The sequence below is a fragment of the Candoia aspera genome, chromosome 11, assembly GCF_035149785.1.
Source record: "Candoia aspera isolate rCanAsp1 chromosome 11, rCanAsp1.hap2, whole genome shotgun sequence".
Lineage (NCBI taxonomy): Eukaryota > Metazoa > Chordata > Lepidosauria > Squamata > Boidae > Candoia > Candoia aspera.
The window spans coordinates 7,389,989-7,407,020 of NC_086163.1; the positions used below are offsets into that span (position 1 = coordinate 7,389,989).

General features: G+C 41.9%; 1 protein-coding gene across 1 annotated transcript in view; it reads right to left on the reverse strand.

Moving 5' to 3' along the window:
• GAN (gigaxonin) overlaps positions 1-16,693 on the reverse strand; it is a 30,992-nt gene extending 14,299 nt beyond the window's left edge. Inside the window, exons 1-6 of the mRNA XM_063312987.1 lie at positions 16,480-16,693; positions 5,448-5,562; positions 4,183-4,533; positions 3,168-3,385; positions 2,006-2,127; positions 46-158 (exon numbers count right to left, since the gene is read on the reverse strand). Coding sequence (XP_063169057.1) covers positions 46-158; positions 2,006-2,127; positions 3,168-3,385; positions 4,183-4,533; positions 5,448-5,562; positions 16,480-16,655 — 1,095 coding nt within the window. The 5' untranslated portion in view covers positions 16,656-16,693. The remainder of the gene's footprint in view (positions 1-45; positions 159-2,005; positions 2,128-3,167; positions 3,386-4,182; positions 4,534-5,447; positions 5,563-16,479) is intronic.
• Between the last annotated feature and the right edge of the window lie 339 nt (positions 16,694-17,032).

A 17,032-nucleotide genomic window follows, 5' to 3' on the forward strand; every position in this document is an offset into this window, starting at 1 on the left:
AGCATATAAATAACAAAAGTACCATTCACATAAATTTAAAGCTACCTCAGTCATTGGTGGCAAAGGGCTCCATGAATTTGTATCTGGATCATACTTTTCACCTGAATTTAGTGTAGTTTTATTTTCATCTTGACCTCCAAGGACAAACAGGAACCCCTCTGAGAAGCAGACCATAAAGATAGATTTCAAAACACTAGTCATAACAGTGGCACATCAAGCTAGCATATACATTTTATAAGAAGGATCAACAAATGAATGGCGAGCGAAAGAAGCATTGAGGTTAAATTACAGAGGCTATGAAAAGGTATTACGTCTTCAGGTTGACCAAGCATAGTCAGCTGTTTTAGTGACTTCTTCCTAGCCGGGAATAAGATTCCCGTCCAGCCATGCCATGTTGCGTATGAGAACTGTAAGATGAGTCTGAATCTAGAGCCTAATCAAGTTTTACCAACTCTAGAAAATTCTGCCACAATCTTGCCAGGAGCTGACAATTGATATGCTGGACTACAATTGCAATTATCTCAGTGGGTATGAGTGATTAGTCCAGCACATGTAGTGGGCACCAAACTGGACACTAGTCCAAACTACTCATGTATCTGCTTGGGTTTGGCTTAGTATGTTTTGTGAACACAGCCACTGTGGTTTGTAAAACATGGCTAAGAAAACCATGGTTTAATACAATGCATAACCCTAATTACTGGCTGTAAGATGTTTAACGAGTTTCTATTAGGCACCAAAGAGAATGACGTAAGGCCACAAGGATTGCTTCCAAAGAGCAAAAGAGCCAGTTTGATATAGAGGTGAAGGTGCTGGGCTAGAAACCAGGAGAATGTGAGTTCTAAGCCTTCCTTAGGCGTGAAAGCCGGCTGGGTGCCCTTGGGCCAGTCCCTCTCTCTCAGCCCAAGAGCCAATCAGGTGTGGTAGGAGAGTTCTAGTCCCGCCTTAGGCATGACAGCCGGCTGGGTGACTCTGGGCCAGTCCCTCTCTCTCAGCCCAACCCACCTCACAGGGCTGTTGTTGTGGGGAAAATAGGAGGAGGAAGGAGTGTTAGGTATGTTCGCCACCTTGAGTTACATATAAAAAAGGCAGGGAAAAAAAACAGTATGGGTTCTTGTGAGACTATATTCATAGTTAAAGAGGAAATATTAAACAAAATAAAATTGGCAAAGTATATACAATATGACTGGGTTCTTAAGACAAGGAGGTACGTGTTTAGGGTACTTTATTTATACTGATAGTTTGCATTGCAATTTAAGTTTTGTGGTTCTAGGTTGTTTATTTTGTTGTAAACTGCCCAGAGTCCCTCTTTGAGGGAGATGGGCGGTGACAGAAATTTGAAATATAAATAAATAAATACTTCCTCGTATGTAGATGTCTGAGTCGGAAATAGGAGCATCTGCAAAGGAGTGATCAAAATGGACAACATGGCCACACAGTATCGCAATCCAAGCCCTGACCTTTTTATCCTTGCACCCGCATCATATGTGCACACAAAAGGGTGGGGACTGAATTATGATGCTGTGTCTACCATCTTGTCTGTTTTAACTTGCACAAATATGTGCCCTCTGCAGATGCTGCTAATGGGAAGGGAACAATTTTTTTTTATTATTTTGGTAAAAGCCTACCATACCTCTTAGAACACAAGAGCAAGGGGATAAAAAAACTGAAAGGTCCTGCATACATAAAATTCCCCCACTACTCTCTTTTGGATGTTGGCTTGCATTTATTAGACAAAAACAGTTACTGCCCTGAACACGTCATCAAACATTTATTTATTCAATTTATACACCACACGGGCCTGGCAAAATTATTATGGCCTTGGCTTCTTCCCTCTTCTCATTCCCATGTTTTTTCCTCTAAGCGAGAGAGAGTGACCTGCTTAATTATTCACAGGTTAATACTTGCCCAGGATCTGATCCAAAGTAGCTAAAAGACTATCTGACTTTATAAATATTTAAAAGTATTAGATTTTATTAATGGGGAGTGGGGGAAGCAGTCTTCCTACCTGCAGAAAGTACACTGTGGTTTATTCTGGGTGTGCTCAATGGAGCCAGTTCTATCCACAGTTGTCTGTGAGGATCATACAGAGGACACATGCATCGCATTGTAGCTGAGGGCTTCCTGGAGCTGAACGGGGAGAAAGGACAGAAATTAGCCCATCGGTATAGGAGAATTCATTGTTAAATGCTTTAAAAAATGCCCACCTCTCTCTATATTAAATATTTCAGGAAGACTTGGCCTCCATTGAAGATGCTGTACAAACTAATCAGTATTGGGAAAGACAATAAGAAACAGATAAACATATCCCAAATCAACCATTATTTTCTTTATTTGGAAAAACTTATCATTTGATTCCTGGCTATAAAACAAGCCTCCATCAGAACATAACGATGCTTTTCTTGGAGGCGTGGGGACAGAGAGTGAAAATCCAGAAGAACTCAGCTATTTTGACATGGAAGTATTCCACCTGGGCACTTCTGCTGGATATTGAATCCATTTTGGGGGTGAGGTGGGGGGTATAGTAGACCACAATACCGCTACTGCATTTTGATCACCAAATATAACCCAGCAAGGAATCAGTTTGGGCTGCAACTAACCATCCTTTTTAGTTTCTACAAAAGTTTATGGGGCCAACTATGACCCAAAAACTTTTCTGGAAACAAAATGTAACACTTTGGCCACAATGTGCCATTTTCCCATTTTTAAGCATTATTTCAGCATAAAAAGTGAGATGGGGCAGCGAGACTGGCAGGCGCCAAGAGACCCTCTCTCAGCTCCTGCACCAAGATTCCAGACCTTGGCTTGAAGACATGGAGCTAAGCCACTGTGTTGAGTGGTATCAGTGTCAAAGCAACCCATAGTCTCAAACTTGTTGGGTTCTTGGTCTTTTCCAACCTTGTTTTTCTTCTTGCAGATGTTTCATTACCAGGCCAGGCAACATCATTAGTGCTCCTGATGATGGGTCTAGCCTGATAATGAAACATCTGCAGGAAAAGCAAGCTCAGATTACCAAGAACCCAACATTTCACCCCTAAGCTCCCTACATCCTCCACTACTGCCATCTCAAACGTATCATCGATGGAGTGTTGACCTTTGTTCAAATTGCTGTCTTGTTTGACTCCTCCCCTACCAAATGAGATCCACAGCTGCCTTCCTGAATTACTTACACTCTTTCTTCGCCCCCAACGGTCACAATGCACTCTGAGTATCCTCTGGGTTTAAAAGAAGCAAGCATTGCCTCTCCTTGCTGGGGAGGGGTGAGTGGAATGTTGCTACATTCTTTGACAATCTCCCGAACTAATGGCTCGTTCACCATTTGTTCACGCAAGTAGGCAGAGTCCAATCCAGTCACCCACACAGCCGACATAGCATCCTTCATATGAACCTGGAGAGCCAGAAAGATACTTTCAGTCACAAAATGACCCTAACCACATGAGCTTTATAGACAAATCAGTGCTTAAAATTCCTGCTGATGGACTTTCACAGGAAAAGGCAACTCCTGGGGGGGCCAGAGACAGCACTTAACATTGTTTGGGAGGGTAAGGACTGTGTCTGCAGGGGGACGATGCACTGGGCAGAACCATCTCAAAATGACAGGAAATCCTACACCAAGTTTCAGCAATTGTAGGCAGAGGCAGGGGTCTTATCTAAGTGAGACAACAAATGGTTCCAATCACTACTCTTGCAATACATGAAGGCACGGGGAAGTGCCTAAAGGAAAAAAGCAACGGCGAGAAATACTACAGCTTAAGGATGAGTTGAATAATATACACAATCGCATCAACACTCCGATTCTGCTAAAATACAGAATATGACCTTAGGGCAACATTCAGCTTTCTCTCATTCCTACTCTTCAACGTTCTGACTAATTGTCTGGATTGCATAGCTGAGAAGATGAGTTTGAAAGGGAGTGAATAATGCCTGCTGTTATCTTGGAGGCCAGAGGATTTTTCAGTGACCGAGTCAAGGCTGAGGAGTTTGGCAGAACTATGCAATTCAGTAAAATACCAAGTAATATATGAACTGCGGGGACAAGGAGATTCAAAGCAGAGCAAACATTACACGGGTAACAACCATGTTCAAAAGCCGTAAGCCAAACTTCATACGGTTAGAAGCATCCAAGTAAACCAACGTGAGCAAATGTGTTTCCGCAGCCATCTTGGGCGACTTTAAATTCTGTACCTTTCTTAATTCAGGATCATGGGAGATCCACCGAATGACGGCTTCAAAAACATGTCTTTCGTTCCCAACATTCAACTTCTCCAAAGACAGCACTTCTTTTAGTTTTTGAGGACTTAGTTCCAGGAACTCTTCTGTGCTGCTGACATCTCGGAAGTGAGTTTCAAGATATTCCGAGGCCAAATAATGAACGTGGAGCAGGCAGTAGTGTAGTGCAAAGTCCCGAATCCCAATACAGTTCTCAGCAGCAATGCAACCCTCCAGGAACTCACAGCAGAGAGTTTTTAGGTCTGTAAGCAGCAACAGGTCAGCAGCTTGTACCACATCCTGGATGGTGTCTTCGCTTAGCCTGATCTGCAAGAGTTGTATTTGCAGGATGGAAAATTACAACCAGTGAGGAAGGTTGCTTGAGTCAAACTCCAGATAGCTATTCCCGCCTCCCACATTAGCACCCAACTGCTTTCTCCTGGTTTACTTTTAGACTGGTAAACATGTAAGAGTAGAGTGCTAGACAAATACAAGAATACATGTGAGCCTGCCATAGCCATGCCCATAGGCTTTCCTCTTCTCCAGTAGGCCCACATTTTCACTGTCTATTTCAGGTAATATACATTCCACAAGTTGATCACCAATAATACAAAATGTTTCCTGGAGTCAGAGGAGAGTTGATGTCAATCCTGCACTGTGTATAGTTCTCACCTTACGGAATCTATTGCTACAAAATGATGCAGTGGCATGTGGCTTAGGTGGCTTAAGGGGGGACCAAAAAAGTCCATGAAAAATATGCTCATTTTCAGACATTAGCCAAGACAAATACATTTGGCTTTCAGATTCATGGAACACACAGAACTGTATTCCCATACAGTCTGCAGCTTTCACCAAAGAGTCTGGCTGGCTACTGCAGAAGTGAGATGCCACACTTGGACTTCCAGTCTCATCCAGCTGCATTTTCTTAATGGATGAGAAAGCATATCTGGAAATCAACAGATAAAGCATAATCCTAAATGACCATACTCATGCTTAAGAACGTAAGGAGCACTTGACCGATTTGGCCAAGGTCTACCTTACCCAGCATTCCTTATAAAGTTCCTAGTGATCCATTAGGAGATCCATGGAAACTGGCCAGGATCCATTGCAGATCCTGCATATTTTTCCTAGGAGATTTAGCTTACAATTCTAGCTTACTTTTGAGCAGACAGAGACAGAATTGTGACTGAGTTCATGTGCACACACTGAATATTCCTGAAGATATATGGAGTAACACATACCTGACCACTGAAGATGTAGTCCAGAATCTCTTTCATGGTGTCAACAGATATCCCTTCAAGTTCAATTTTATACATAGACCCATCATCCTTGGGAGGATTATAGTTCAGTTTTGTTCTGTAAAAGGCAGAGTTCAATTTTAAAAAGCAATAAAACTAGGACAAATGTTACAGAAAATCACAGATCAAAAACATCTCAACTTCCAGTTTGTTTTCAATTATATAATCTTCCATATACACTTTCAAAAATTCCAAGATACAAGTAGGAAGTCCTTAGTTAAAAATTACTACTCACACTTCCTGACCATAATTATTTGGATATTCAGTGCAGTTTCATGGTTTTAAGTCTTCCATTCAGTGAAAAATTGATCTTATTTATTTCTTAAATTTCAGATAGGTACACATTTGCCAGGTCCATATGATTAAATGAACGATTATTTTACAGAATAATTCTAAACGATGCAGGGATACATTTCTCCAGACCTGACAAGATATAAACCCAGGGCTGCAAAACAAGTCCCCAGCAACATTATTCAAGGTGAAGTGAGGTCATGGCCCTTCACTATGTATTGCATGAATTGTCCAATTAAGCCAAATAATGGAAGAAACGCCCCACATCAATCTTTAAACTTTAGGGTCTCACAATTTGTCAGAATCACAGGAGTCAGGAATAGTAGAAACTATTAGAGGTATTACAATGATGGGACATCACAGAACAATAGCATCAATCAAGTGAGGTTTGAATTAGATTATTTTACCTGACCACTAGATTCATATGAAACCTCAGATGTTGGGTCTTCTCTTGCTAGCTACCATCTAAAATAATTAGACCAAGTTGAACTCATAGCCATGTGTCTTTTGAGAACGGGTCAAAAGTCCATGCTGTATCTTCTACTTTATCAATGAGATCTTGAGGCAACTTTGCTGTGGTCTTCATTAGAAGAAATTGATGCTTTGCAAAACATGCTGGCTTTCCCAGCAGAACTGTTCTCTTTGCCATGCACACGCAACCAGGGTCAGCTTTTGTGTGCAAGATTCCAAAGGATGTGACTGCTTCATACAGCACTCCTTATGAGTGCTTTACAGAGACTAGCCTTTAGTGGTAATTCTCCACTTGAAAACTCCAACCCAAACACATTCTCAACAAACTTCCATTTAGAAACATAATCAGCCACATTCAGAACAGATATGGAAAAGCCAGCAGGTTACAAAAAATGCAGTAGAAATAAATTCCTTATTTCTTTTTCTTTTATTTCTTTCTTACTTGCAGTCAACTGTTTTTAAAGAAGGGTCCCAAGCTTTAAAATGTAGGTGAGGAAGTTTACTGATGAGTTGCTCAACTAACCAGTAAGAAACTCATATGCTCTTCCAAGCAGCAAACTTACAAGGAGATAATATTCACACTGGCAAGGATTATTGAGAGAGAGAAGGTGGGAGAATATAATTCTCAGAACTGCCAACTAAAAGTGGACCCTCAGTGAGAAGTTACTAAAAATAAAATGCAGATTACCATCGCTATTCCCAGTCCAAACCAGCTTCATGCCACACCACAACTAAGCAAACTTATTTCTTCTTAGTTACATCCTGCATGAAAATTTGTGGGCTGCCAGAATGATTTCCACACGTTCACCCTAATTAAGGCTTGCTTAATTATGTAATATAAAGGTGGCTTTAATGTGGCTTGCTTTTGCTGTACGGCTATATTTTCCCCTTGCCATTCTAACTTGATTTCATTAAAAGACATTTTAGGGGGCTTTATGTTACAGATTTACACAATGAAACAGATATGCAGCCCTAAGATTCCTGTCCCCCAAAACAAACAAGGATTTATTTTTATTTTTCCCCATGTCATACCCTAGCCCTCTGGCAGCTCTCATTAAAGATATGAGCTTTAACCACACCCTGTTCCCACTGCCAGTTTTCTGAGAGTTATATGTTTATTTTCAGGTGTTCTGTTCAAGAAAAGCCGCATAAAACAAAACAAAAAACTAACGCTTTGTATAAAAACCAAGGGACTCTAGCCTTCCATTTACGCAAGGAGCTACTACTATGTTTATACTTACCTTACACTTCAAGAACTATTTCTGTTCCCCCACCCACCCATTATCCCCTAAATGTACTAACCGGGCAATGGTATCCTGAAAATTGTGTTCTCAATTTATTAAAAAAACTATAAAAGTTTTATATTTCTTCTCCAGCTTTTAATGTCAGAATATGACCAATCTAGTTATCTTTCACACAGAGAAATACTAAATAGCTCAACATCAAAGTAAAGCAACACAATAAAGTGTTCTTGGCTTGCCAACTGGGCACAATAAACTAGGATTGTGAACTTGGAGCACCAGGCTAAGCTATCAGTTTCTAATTATTTTTATTCACTCATTTGAACTGGGAGGAAATGAACAGATGCAGGCATCTTCCATTCAGAGTTATCCATAATTATCCATAATGTCAGGCATCCTGGCTTATATGTCCCTTCCAAGATGTCTGCCAGGTATCTTGCAACTGTGTCCAAATAGTGTTGACAAGACCAGTGATTAACCTGAATCAGGTTTAGAATCCGAAATTCACGTGAGCCCTACAAAAGAGTCACGTATCGATTGCAACCAAGTAAGTTCATTTTTATGCTTAGAAACCAGCTGGTCAAGTTCTCCAACTGTATGCAATAAAGCTTTAGCAAACACCAATATTAGCAGCATGGTTTCACAGGAGACGAGAATTGGCCATGCCTCAAAGCCAGTTTAAAATCTCAGTTACAGTGCTGTAAAATTTCCAGTTTGGAATGGTGATAATTCTGTCCTCTTGCAGCACCTACTCAACAAGGGGAGGTGGGGACATTTTTCTCTGGAATTCTTTCCTTAAATAGGAATGGCTTTGTAGGAGAAAACTAGTAGTCAACAAAACAGACTTCAGACCAATGTAGCTGGGAAACAATAGAGCAGTCATTACTAAAAAATAAATAAATACATATAGTACTGGAATATACACTAATACTATAGATATTTAAATACTATGCTCTTCGATTAGAAGCAACTTCTAGGCAAACTTCCCCAAACTTACAAGCTGAAGCAGCAAAACTAATAGGCATGACTTCATCAGAACTGTTATTTCATCTAACTTGATGACATTATTGCTTCTTTGTTGGTCAATTTATCGTCATTCTGTATCTCGGGCATTTCTGTTAGGCAAAGGTAAATTAGGGGTATATAAAATGAAGCGTAGAGTAATATTTTTCATTAGGGCCGTGGGGGGTGTGTGTCAAAAAAATAAAGATGGCAGCCACATGTGATTGAAGCAGGACCTGTGCATAACAAAGGGTCAAGCTTTGACTGCAGGGTTACAGCCACTCTCTTGATTTTTCTGACCCCATGGATGCCCTGGTTTTCATATTGTTTAGGGAAAGTCTGAAACAGGGACGTCTCAGTTTAAACCTCAGTGTAGTAACACATTTTTAAAACACTATCCAGCAAAGTGTTTTAGATCAATACAAAAGAGGAAAAAGGGTACCATCAGACTTAGAATACAAGAATACAAGTTCTAAAGAAAGGGGTTGGGGGAAAATCTGAGCCCAGAAACAGCACTGGGCCATTAAATGCGTTCACACCAGAAGTGCAGCCATTTGGGAGTCAGGCAGCCTCTAAATCTAGTAAAATAAACAAACAAACAAACAAACAAAAGCAAGGCAATATGTATCCACTCATCACTGTTTATTAACCATGACTGAGGGCTGTGCATTTTCGGCACCATGCAGAGCATCACAGAAGGTCCCCTGTGTTAGGTTGCCCACTTCTACTTTTCAAAGACCAGTCCTCTACTTAAAGGACTGCCAGAGGAGAATCCTCTATTTGTAAGTAACCTCGGTCTGAAATTCAAGACTGATTTAGAGGTAAAGAAGCTCTAAAAAAGGGGCAATGCAAAATCCCCATCAAGATTTAACATCTGAACAGGAGATGAGGTAGGAACACAAGGTATTTGGGTACAGTTTCCCTATTTCTGGTAAGACGTATTGTATTTCTATTACATTGTGTGTGCGCGCGTGTGACTCTAATTGATCCAGTGCAGGTGAAGGCCTCTTTATTGAAAGTTATGGACCATAATCTATTACACTGATCCACAGATAGACAGATGTTGGTAGACAGATGTTTTTCAACATCCAGTCTACAGCTGAGAGTTAGTGCCTAGCCCAAAGTCACCCAGCCAGTTTCTGTGCCTAAGGGAGGGCTAGAACCTGGGCCTCTTCACTTTTAGTCTGGCATCTTGATTACTATGCAACACTGGCTCTTATATATACAGTATACACATATGGAAGATTAATGTAAGTCTGTACCTGGTTTGTCTTCTTTGGGAACATACTTCTCTTTTGGACCAAGGCATAAAATGGCTTCTTAGAGAACATGCTCTACTTGTGTGACCATTTTCAGAACCAGATCTGGAGCACTAAGCTTCTCTTGATTTCAATAGTCTATGTAAGTCAACCACTAGAACCATAAATAATGATCAGTTTACTGCACACTACCTGGGAATCCACTAGATCGCAAACTACCTTTCTGTCTAGCTTTTTTGCTGGAAGGAATACCTCCATGTGTGACTACATCTTTCACTTGATCATTCACAGTCACTCCCAGATCCCAAACTTGTTACGTTAGGGAACCATGAACTACCTCCAGAGACAATATCTTTCCTTCCTTCCCCACCCCATTTCCCCCATCTACTTATATACACGTTTGAACATTCTCAACTCTTATGACAAAAAGAAATGATTTAAAAGCACCTTGTAGCCAGAGATTCACTTTCAGCTCTGAATCATAGTTTGAAAACATAAACAAATACTGGAAATAAATGTGGGTTATCTGTATAGGATATTAAATACTCTCCCAGGATACTTATGTAAAACAAAGAGATGTTTAGTATATAAATTATGGCATATTATCAAAAATCTGGTAATGGGAAATTCAGCATTTTGTAAACCTTGCTTGACCAACTGATTAACAATTTCCAGAATTATTTGGGTGAAGGAACAACTGAATATTTCATAGGCTTATTATTAACATGACTTTATGATTTCCAGCAACCAGGCAACTGAGATTTCTTCTCGGCAATTTTATGCAGAACAACAGGCTTCATCCGGCCTCTCTTTTTTTTAACAAGACTTGTGGACCATCTTTCATTTTTCAGCCTTCAACATTTCCCTTGTTTATTATGCACACCCTTGAAAAACAATGTTTATAAGATTTCCTTCTTTTGGGGTATAGACAAAGACAGTCCAAATCTGGGGATGGCTACACAGGGGTTCAGATTAATTCCACCCATCAACACCCCCCACAACATTTTCAAGTTGAAAAATACTCCATCTCTGCGATTATTCGCTACAAAATTTTAAAGCAAACAGCAACTGCAGGGAAGAAAACTATGAAGGGAGGAATGGCTTATAATACTATTTCTATTCTACTCATTCAAGACTGAGGCTTTGATTTCTATGCCTATATGCCCAGTGCTATCTTAGATGCCAGCTTAGAAGAAAGTATGATTCAGTCCTAATAATAATACTGACTTACGTTCTCACTCTTTCTCTAATTACCTTTCATCTGATAAAAAAACTGCAGGAGTCAGTTACAGGGCACACTCCCATCTCCATAGAAGTTGACTGAATTATCTTTCATCCGCTCTTAATCCTCAGGGACAGATTTAAACATATGTTCACATCTATTTCCAAACACTTTATTTTACATGTTACAGACTAAATGGATATGTATATTTGTATTAATGAACAGATATATTGTTGTTTCAAATTGTGTTCAGGCTAAAGCTTAACAAATCTAACTAGGCAAACTATTCAAACAAGTCATAAACAATGTCTGGTCAATTTCGTTTATTGCAAACACTTCCATCTGTTAAAGACAATCTATTCCAGGAATTTAAAAATGTTCCAGGGGGCCTAAACTATATGCTAAAATGATAAACTAGATCAGCAAATTATAAGACATGTTGTAAGGCTGTATTAAAACAGGCATTAAGGGACATCTGAATTCTATTTATGACACTCCATTTCAGAACTCTTAAACAGCATCTGAATATATATATACTCAGCATCATAACTATTAATTTCTTACAACTAATAAAAAGGCCTAATTTACATACTGCCAATGCCAGATGGAAAAATGACAGCTGTCAAACAACTGCTTTTGTTGATGTTTATTCGTTCAGTCGCTTCCGACTCTTCGTGACTTCATGGACCAGCCCACGCCAGAGCTTCCTGTCGGTCGTCAACACCCCCAGCCCCCCCAGGGACAAGTCCGTCACCTCTAGAATATCATCCATCCACCTTGCCCTTGGTCGGTCCCTCTTCCTTTTGCCCTCCACTCTCCCGAGCATCAGCATCTTCTCCAGGGTGTCCTGTCTTCTCATTATGTGGCCAAAGTATTTCAGTTTTGCCTTTAATAGCATTCCCTCAAGTGAGCAGTCTGGCTTTGTTTCCTGGAGGATGGACTGGTTTGATCTCCTTGCAGTCCAAGGCACTCTCAGAATTTTCCTCCAGCACCACTGCTCAAAAGCATCGATCTTCCTTCTCTCAGCCTTCCTTATGGTCCAGCTCTCGCAGCCATATGTTACTATAGGGAACACCAACTGCTACTTAGCATATTTATCATAGTGCTTGTAAAAGTCACACATTATTCCAAGTTATACAGATGTGGGACTTATCCTACATACCAGAGAACCAAGTGTTTAAATATTGTAGGTAGGACCTCCCTGTTAGGTCAGAGAGCCAAAGATGTCAATTTATTTACCAGATCCTCACATGGAGAAAATACTGTAATAAATCACCGCTCTCTTTCCAAGGGCACCACAACATTGTGAAAACACTAATTGACATCCTATAATAAGATTCTTTAAATACCCAGGCATCTTTTAGATAGGAATGTTCTGTTGCTTTATTTAAAATGTATATTGAAATCATGTATTTAAAGCACAGGAAGGGAAGAGGAACTACAGTTTAAATTATATGTGACACATCCTCAACCTCGTAAGTAAGAAACATTTATGTAATCAATTGTGAAACTCCCATCTCAGCTGTTTACCGCCATTCTCCATTCCCAGCATTAGCATGCTCCCTAGTATTTAAACCATGAATCCTCCAAGAAAGGCCTCTTCACAATTACTTGACAGTCAGCAGTTCGTAACTCTCCTTCACCATGAAAAAGGCCCTTTGATCTTTACAAATGAGCTTATAACTGTAATTACCAACATCACCCACTGAGGCCTTGGTAAGCAACAGATGCCCCACCTCTTTTACATGCACGAGACACAAGAATTTGGCAGTAACTTTCCCATCACAGCACCCATTCATCCAGATGCAAGAAGCATACCCTAAACCAATGTTTCTCAGCCGCGGCAACTTGAAAATGTGTGGGCTTTACCTCCCAGAATTCCCCAGCCAGCATGGCTGGCTGGGGAATTCTAGGAGTTGAAGTCCAAACATCTTCAAACTGCCAAGGTTAAGAAACACTGCTCTACACTTCTTCCTGCCTAAATCAGCTGCTTTTTCCTGTTTACAGCCAAATGAAGGGACTGTGATTTTAAGGGGCTCTGAGAATTAAAATATGTGTTGCCCACAAAAAGAGATTGACCGCTTAGGGATCTCTATACCGCCAGCTATGTGTGCCCATCTGAGAACAGATAGGGCTTTAATCTACTAACTTTCTAGTGCTGGAGAAATGTGTAGAGAAGTGGGAAATGGCAGGACAAAGGAAAAGGAGGAAGAAAATGTGTGGCTGTAACTAACTGGGCCAGCAAGAGGAGAAAACATCCACAAAAGCAAAAAAATAGAAAAAGAAAACACCTGGATCCATGATGTGGTTGCCCATACATAACTTTACCTATGCTATGAATTGCTCAAAATTTTAAATCAAGCAGTATGAGATTTCTCATCTGAGTGTTCTTAGGCCTGATCTGGACTCGTGGTTTGAAGGCACACAAAACAAGCATCTTGATGTTAATCAGGCACGGTCAGTACCTGGATGAACGGCCCCACAGAGATGGTCAGTCGAGCTACTATCAGCTTCATATTGGAAAATAAGATACACCATGAACTTAAAGCTAATTTCAACAGCCCCTTTCCCCCCCATGACTTCACCCTTCAGTCTTCCTCACTGAGTTCAGTAAATGTCTCAGTTGAAGAATTCATGCATTAATGTGCTTAATTTGTCCAATGAGAGGTGACAGGGTAACCTTACAATGCAGAGATGTTGGGGGAGGGGGAGATTCTGCATATGCTCAGGGAAACCTTCCTTCCTAGCCAGGTGAAACACTTTATGTATTATATAAACAACAGACCACCATAAAAAAAATGGCATTATCTTATTTGGAGTTCACAGACTGTGTGAAAGCATAAAGTAGTTTCAGCTGCCAAAATTATTTCTTATAGTTTAGCATTGTGAGTAACCAAGCAGTTCCAGCTTGTTCAGCATACAGTTCAACAATTTAAGGTTACATGCAAAGCCAGACATCATCTAGCAGGCAACTGATGGAAAAATCTTGTCAACAATTGTCAAGAAGCTATGCAACTCTTTAAAACTCACAGGCAGGAACTTGTTTTAAAAAATCTGAGGCCTGCTGGATGGCTGCCAGTTCAGCCAATGCTTACTAAGGATATTTGAGCAGACCTGCCCATCCCGTTCTATGTCCAATAATGGCTAATCCTTAACTGATCACTGGATTTCAGCATTAATGCTTTGCCCTGAAACAATCAACATTTATTTATTTTATTTAATCAATATATTAGCCACTTCAATTGCTGAAGCAACTCTAAGTGCTATACAAAGATAAAATAAAAACTTAAAACAAACTAAACATAGCCCCCAAGAAGCAAATAAAAACCACCAATGTTGGCAAACAGGAGTACACACACACACAATCAGGACCACAGATCTCCAAATCCCAGGGTGTGTTAAAAAAACGAAGCCTTCATAGTTTTCTACAGGACAACTGGATTACAACTGGATGAGGACTGTTCCATAGGGTAGGGATGGCCAGAGAGAGAGAGAGAGCACATCTCCAGGGTTCCACAAAATGGCATTGTTTTCCTCTTGGGACCTAGAGCATGCCAACCCTGTTAGGAGGAAAGGAGCTGAATGCTCCTTTGCTGTGCATTCTTCACCGCTCAGTCCTTCTTATAAAATAGTTGTAAAAGATCATCAAAGCCAGAAAGGTAACCCCGGTATCACCTAGAAAAACATACTGCAGTCTCTCTAACTACTGGTGCCTTAATTGACCCAACCAGAAACATCCAAGTCCTGTGGGAGGATGTGAAGTGAGACCATCTAATCCTACCTCTTGTTTCCAATAAAACTCAGTCAGAGAGCTTCCCAAACATATCTGATTGGCCTATGTCTGCAAGTGATAACTGGGTAATGTGTCAACCTTAGTTATGATGCTGCTCTTCTGGTATTCTTAAGAACTGTGCCAAATTTAACTGAAAACTCTGATCCAGCAAACCCTAACCACAAGTAAATGTTTAAACAAAAACAAGCTCCTTAAGGAAATGTGGGGGGAAAAGTCTGAATAAAAGCAATAGCAATTTTGCCCATGCCAACTTCCCTGCAACAACTCCTCATGGTTATCACAAGCTAGCTAAGGACTTTTAAGGATGTGTCACAAAGAGACAGAAGGTTTACCCAGTGCCTGTCCCATGCATCATCTTTATTACCAACTTAATGCAAATGCATGCCTATTTAACCTGCTTTCAAGGAGGCCAAGACAGCCTGTTTGGCTATCTGATCCTCACACAGACTCTGCCAGGTAGTTTGCATTCATCTTGGTGGATCCTTGGGAACTGAATCTGGGATCAAGAACAAAAGACTGGATTGCTGAACACCTCAGCACACTGGGTCACAACTGCACCAGGATGCAGTGATGGGGATGAGCCAGTGGGTATGGAGCATGGGTTATCAAGATGCCATGGTAGGAAGCTAATGTGTTTTTATGTCATTGTTTATTGACTTTGTTGTGAGTCACTTAGGATTAGCGTATAAGATAGGCAGCCAGAGATGTCTTATAAATCAATAAACAAACTGCCTTACATTTAATACTCTGAGGCATTTACATAATAGAATATCAAGAATTTAAGTATATTATACAAGTATCATTGTAACTGAAATTACCTACGGTACTAAAATTGAGAAGACTGAGCAATAGATGGCCTATACAGCTAGATTTAAAAATACGTTAAAAGAATGAGCCAGTTTTATCTTAACAATTTATGCATATACTTTTAGTTTCTACAAATGTTACTGCTCACTTATTCATTATCCTGTATATTTTATTTCTGATGTTACTATAATTTTGGTCATACTCCTCATATCTTCTGGTTGTTATACTGATCAATAAACACATACAAAAATAAGAGCAACAATATGCAATTCCACAGCAGGAGTCCACAAACAAACAGACTGCCTTGCTCCCACTCTGTGAGAGCCAGGGTGGGATGCTGGTTAAGGTGCTGGAGACAGACAAGTCGCAGTCTGTCCTCCAACAATGGAAGCTCGACAGTGGACTTTGGGCCAGACCCTCTTTAAGCCCAACTGACCTCCTTCACAGGGTTGTTGTGACAGTGGGAAACAAGAGGAGACAGCTGCCTCAAACTCCTGAAAGAAAAGGAAGGTGCAAGCCAAGAAGCGGAAGTCTTAGAGCAGTGCTTCTCAACCTCAGCCCCTTGAAGTTGGGTGGACTTCGACGCCCAGAATTCCTCAGCCAGTCTTGCTGGCTGGGGAATTCTGGGAGTCGAAGTCCACCCATCTTCAAGGGGCTGAGGTTGAGAAGCACTACACTGGAGGAAGGGGCGCTGGCCCAGCCCTGGGGAGCTTTCAGCTGTCCCCCCAACCGAGATCCCAAGAGGGGGTTCCGGGAAGAAGTCCCTTTTTGGGGGGGCAAATAGACTAATTAGTAAAAGGAACAATGGCAATGATTGAGAGGGGTCCAACACCCGGCGGCCCCTCTCCGCAGCCCCCTCCGGGCCGGGGGTCCCCTCTGCCCCGCTCACCGGATGTAGGGGCTGGCGGCGGCCAGGATGTTGGTCTGCACCGGGATCTCGTGCCCGTCCAGCACCAGGTGCGCGTCGCAGAAGCGGCCCTCCTGCCGGAAGGAGCTCAGCGCCCGCAGCAGCCGCGCCGCGTGCTGCGGGTCGGAGACGGCGCTGCCCGGCGCCCCGCTCGACATGGCGGCCGCGGCGCTGCCCGACCCCGCTGCGATCCGCTCCGCTCCGCTCCGCTCCGCTTGCCTCGCCGGGTCGTCACGGCCGGCCGGTAACCGCCATCCTGCCCCGCCGCGCCGACGACGCCTGACCTCATCTCCGCGCGCCGGCCACGCCCCGCGGGGCGGGGCCGCGCCGATGACGCGTCGGGGGCGGGCCGAGGGGGAGGAAAGGACGCGCCCACCGCTCGCGCGCGGCGCGTGCTCGGCGGATGCGCGATGAGGAGGCTGGGCGAAGCAGCTTTCCGCGACTACAACTCCCCTCGTCCGCAGCCGGGAAGCAGACGGGGAGAGGCTGGCCTGACTTCTGTCCCTTTAATGCTGCTCATAGTGGAAGGCCTGGC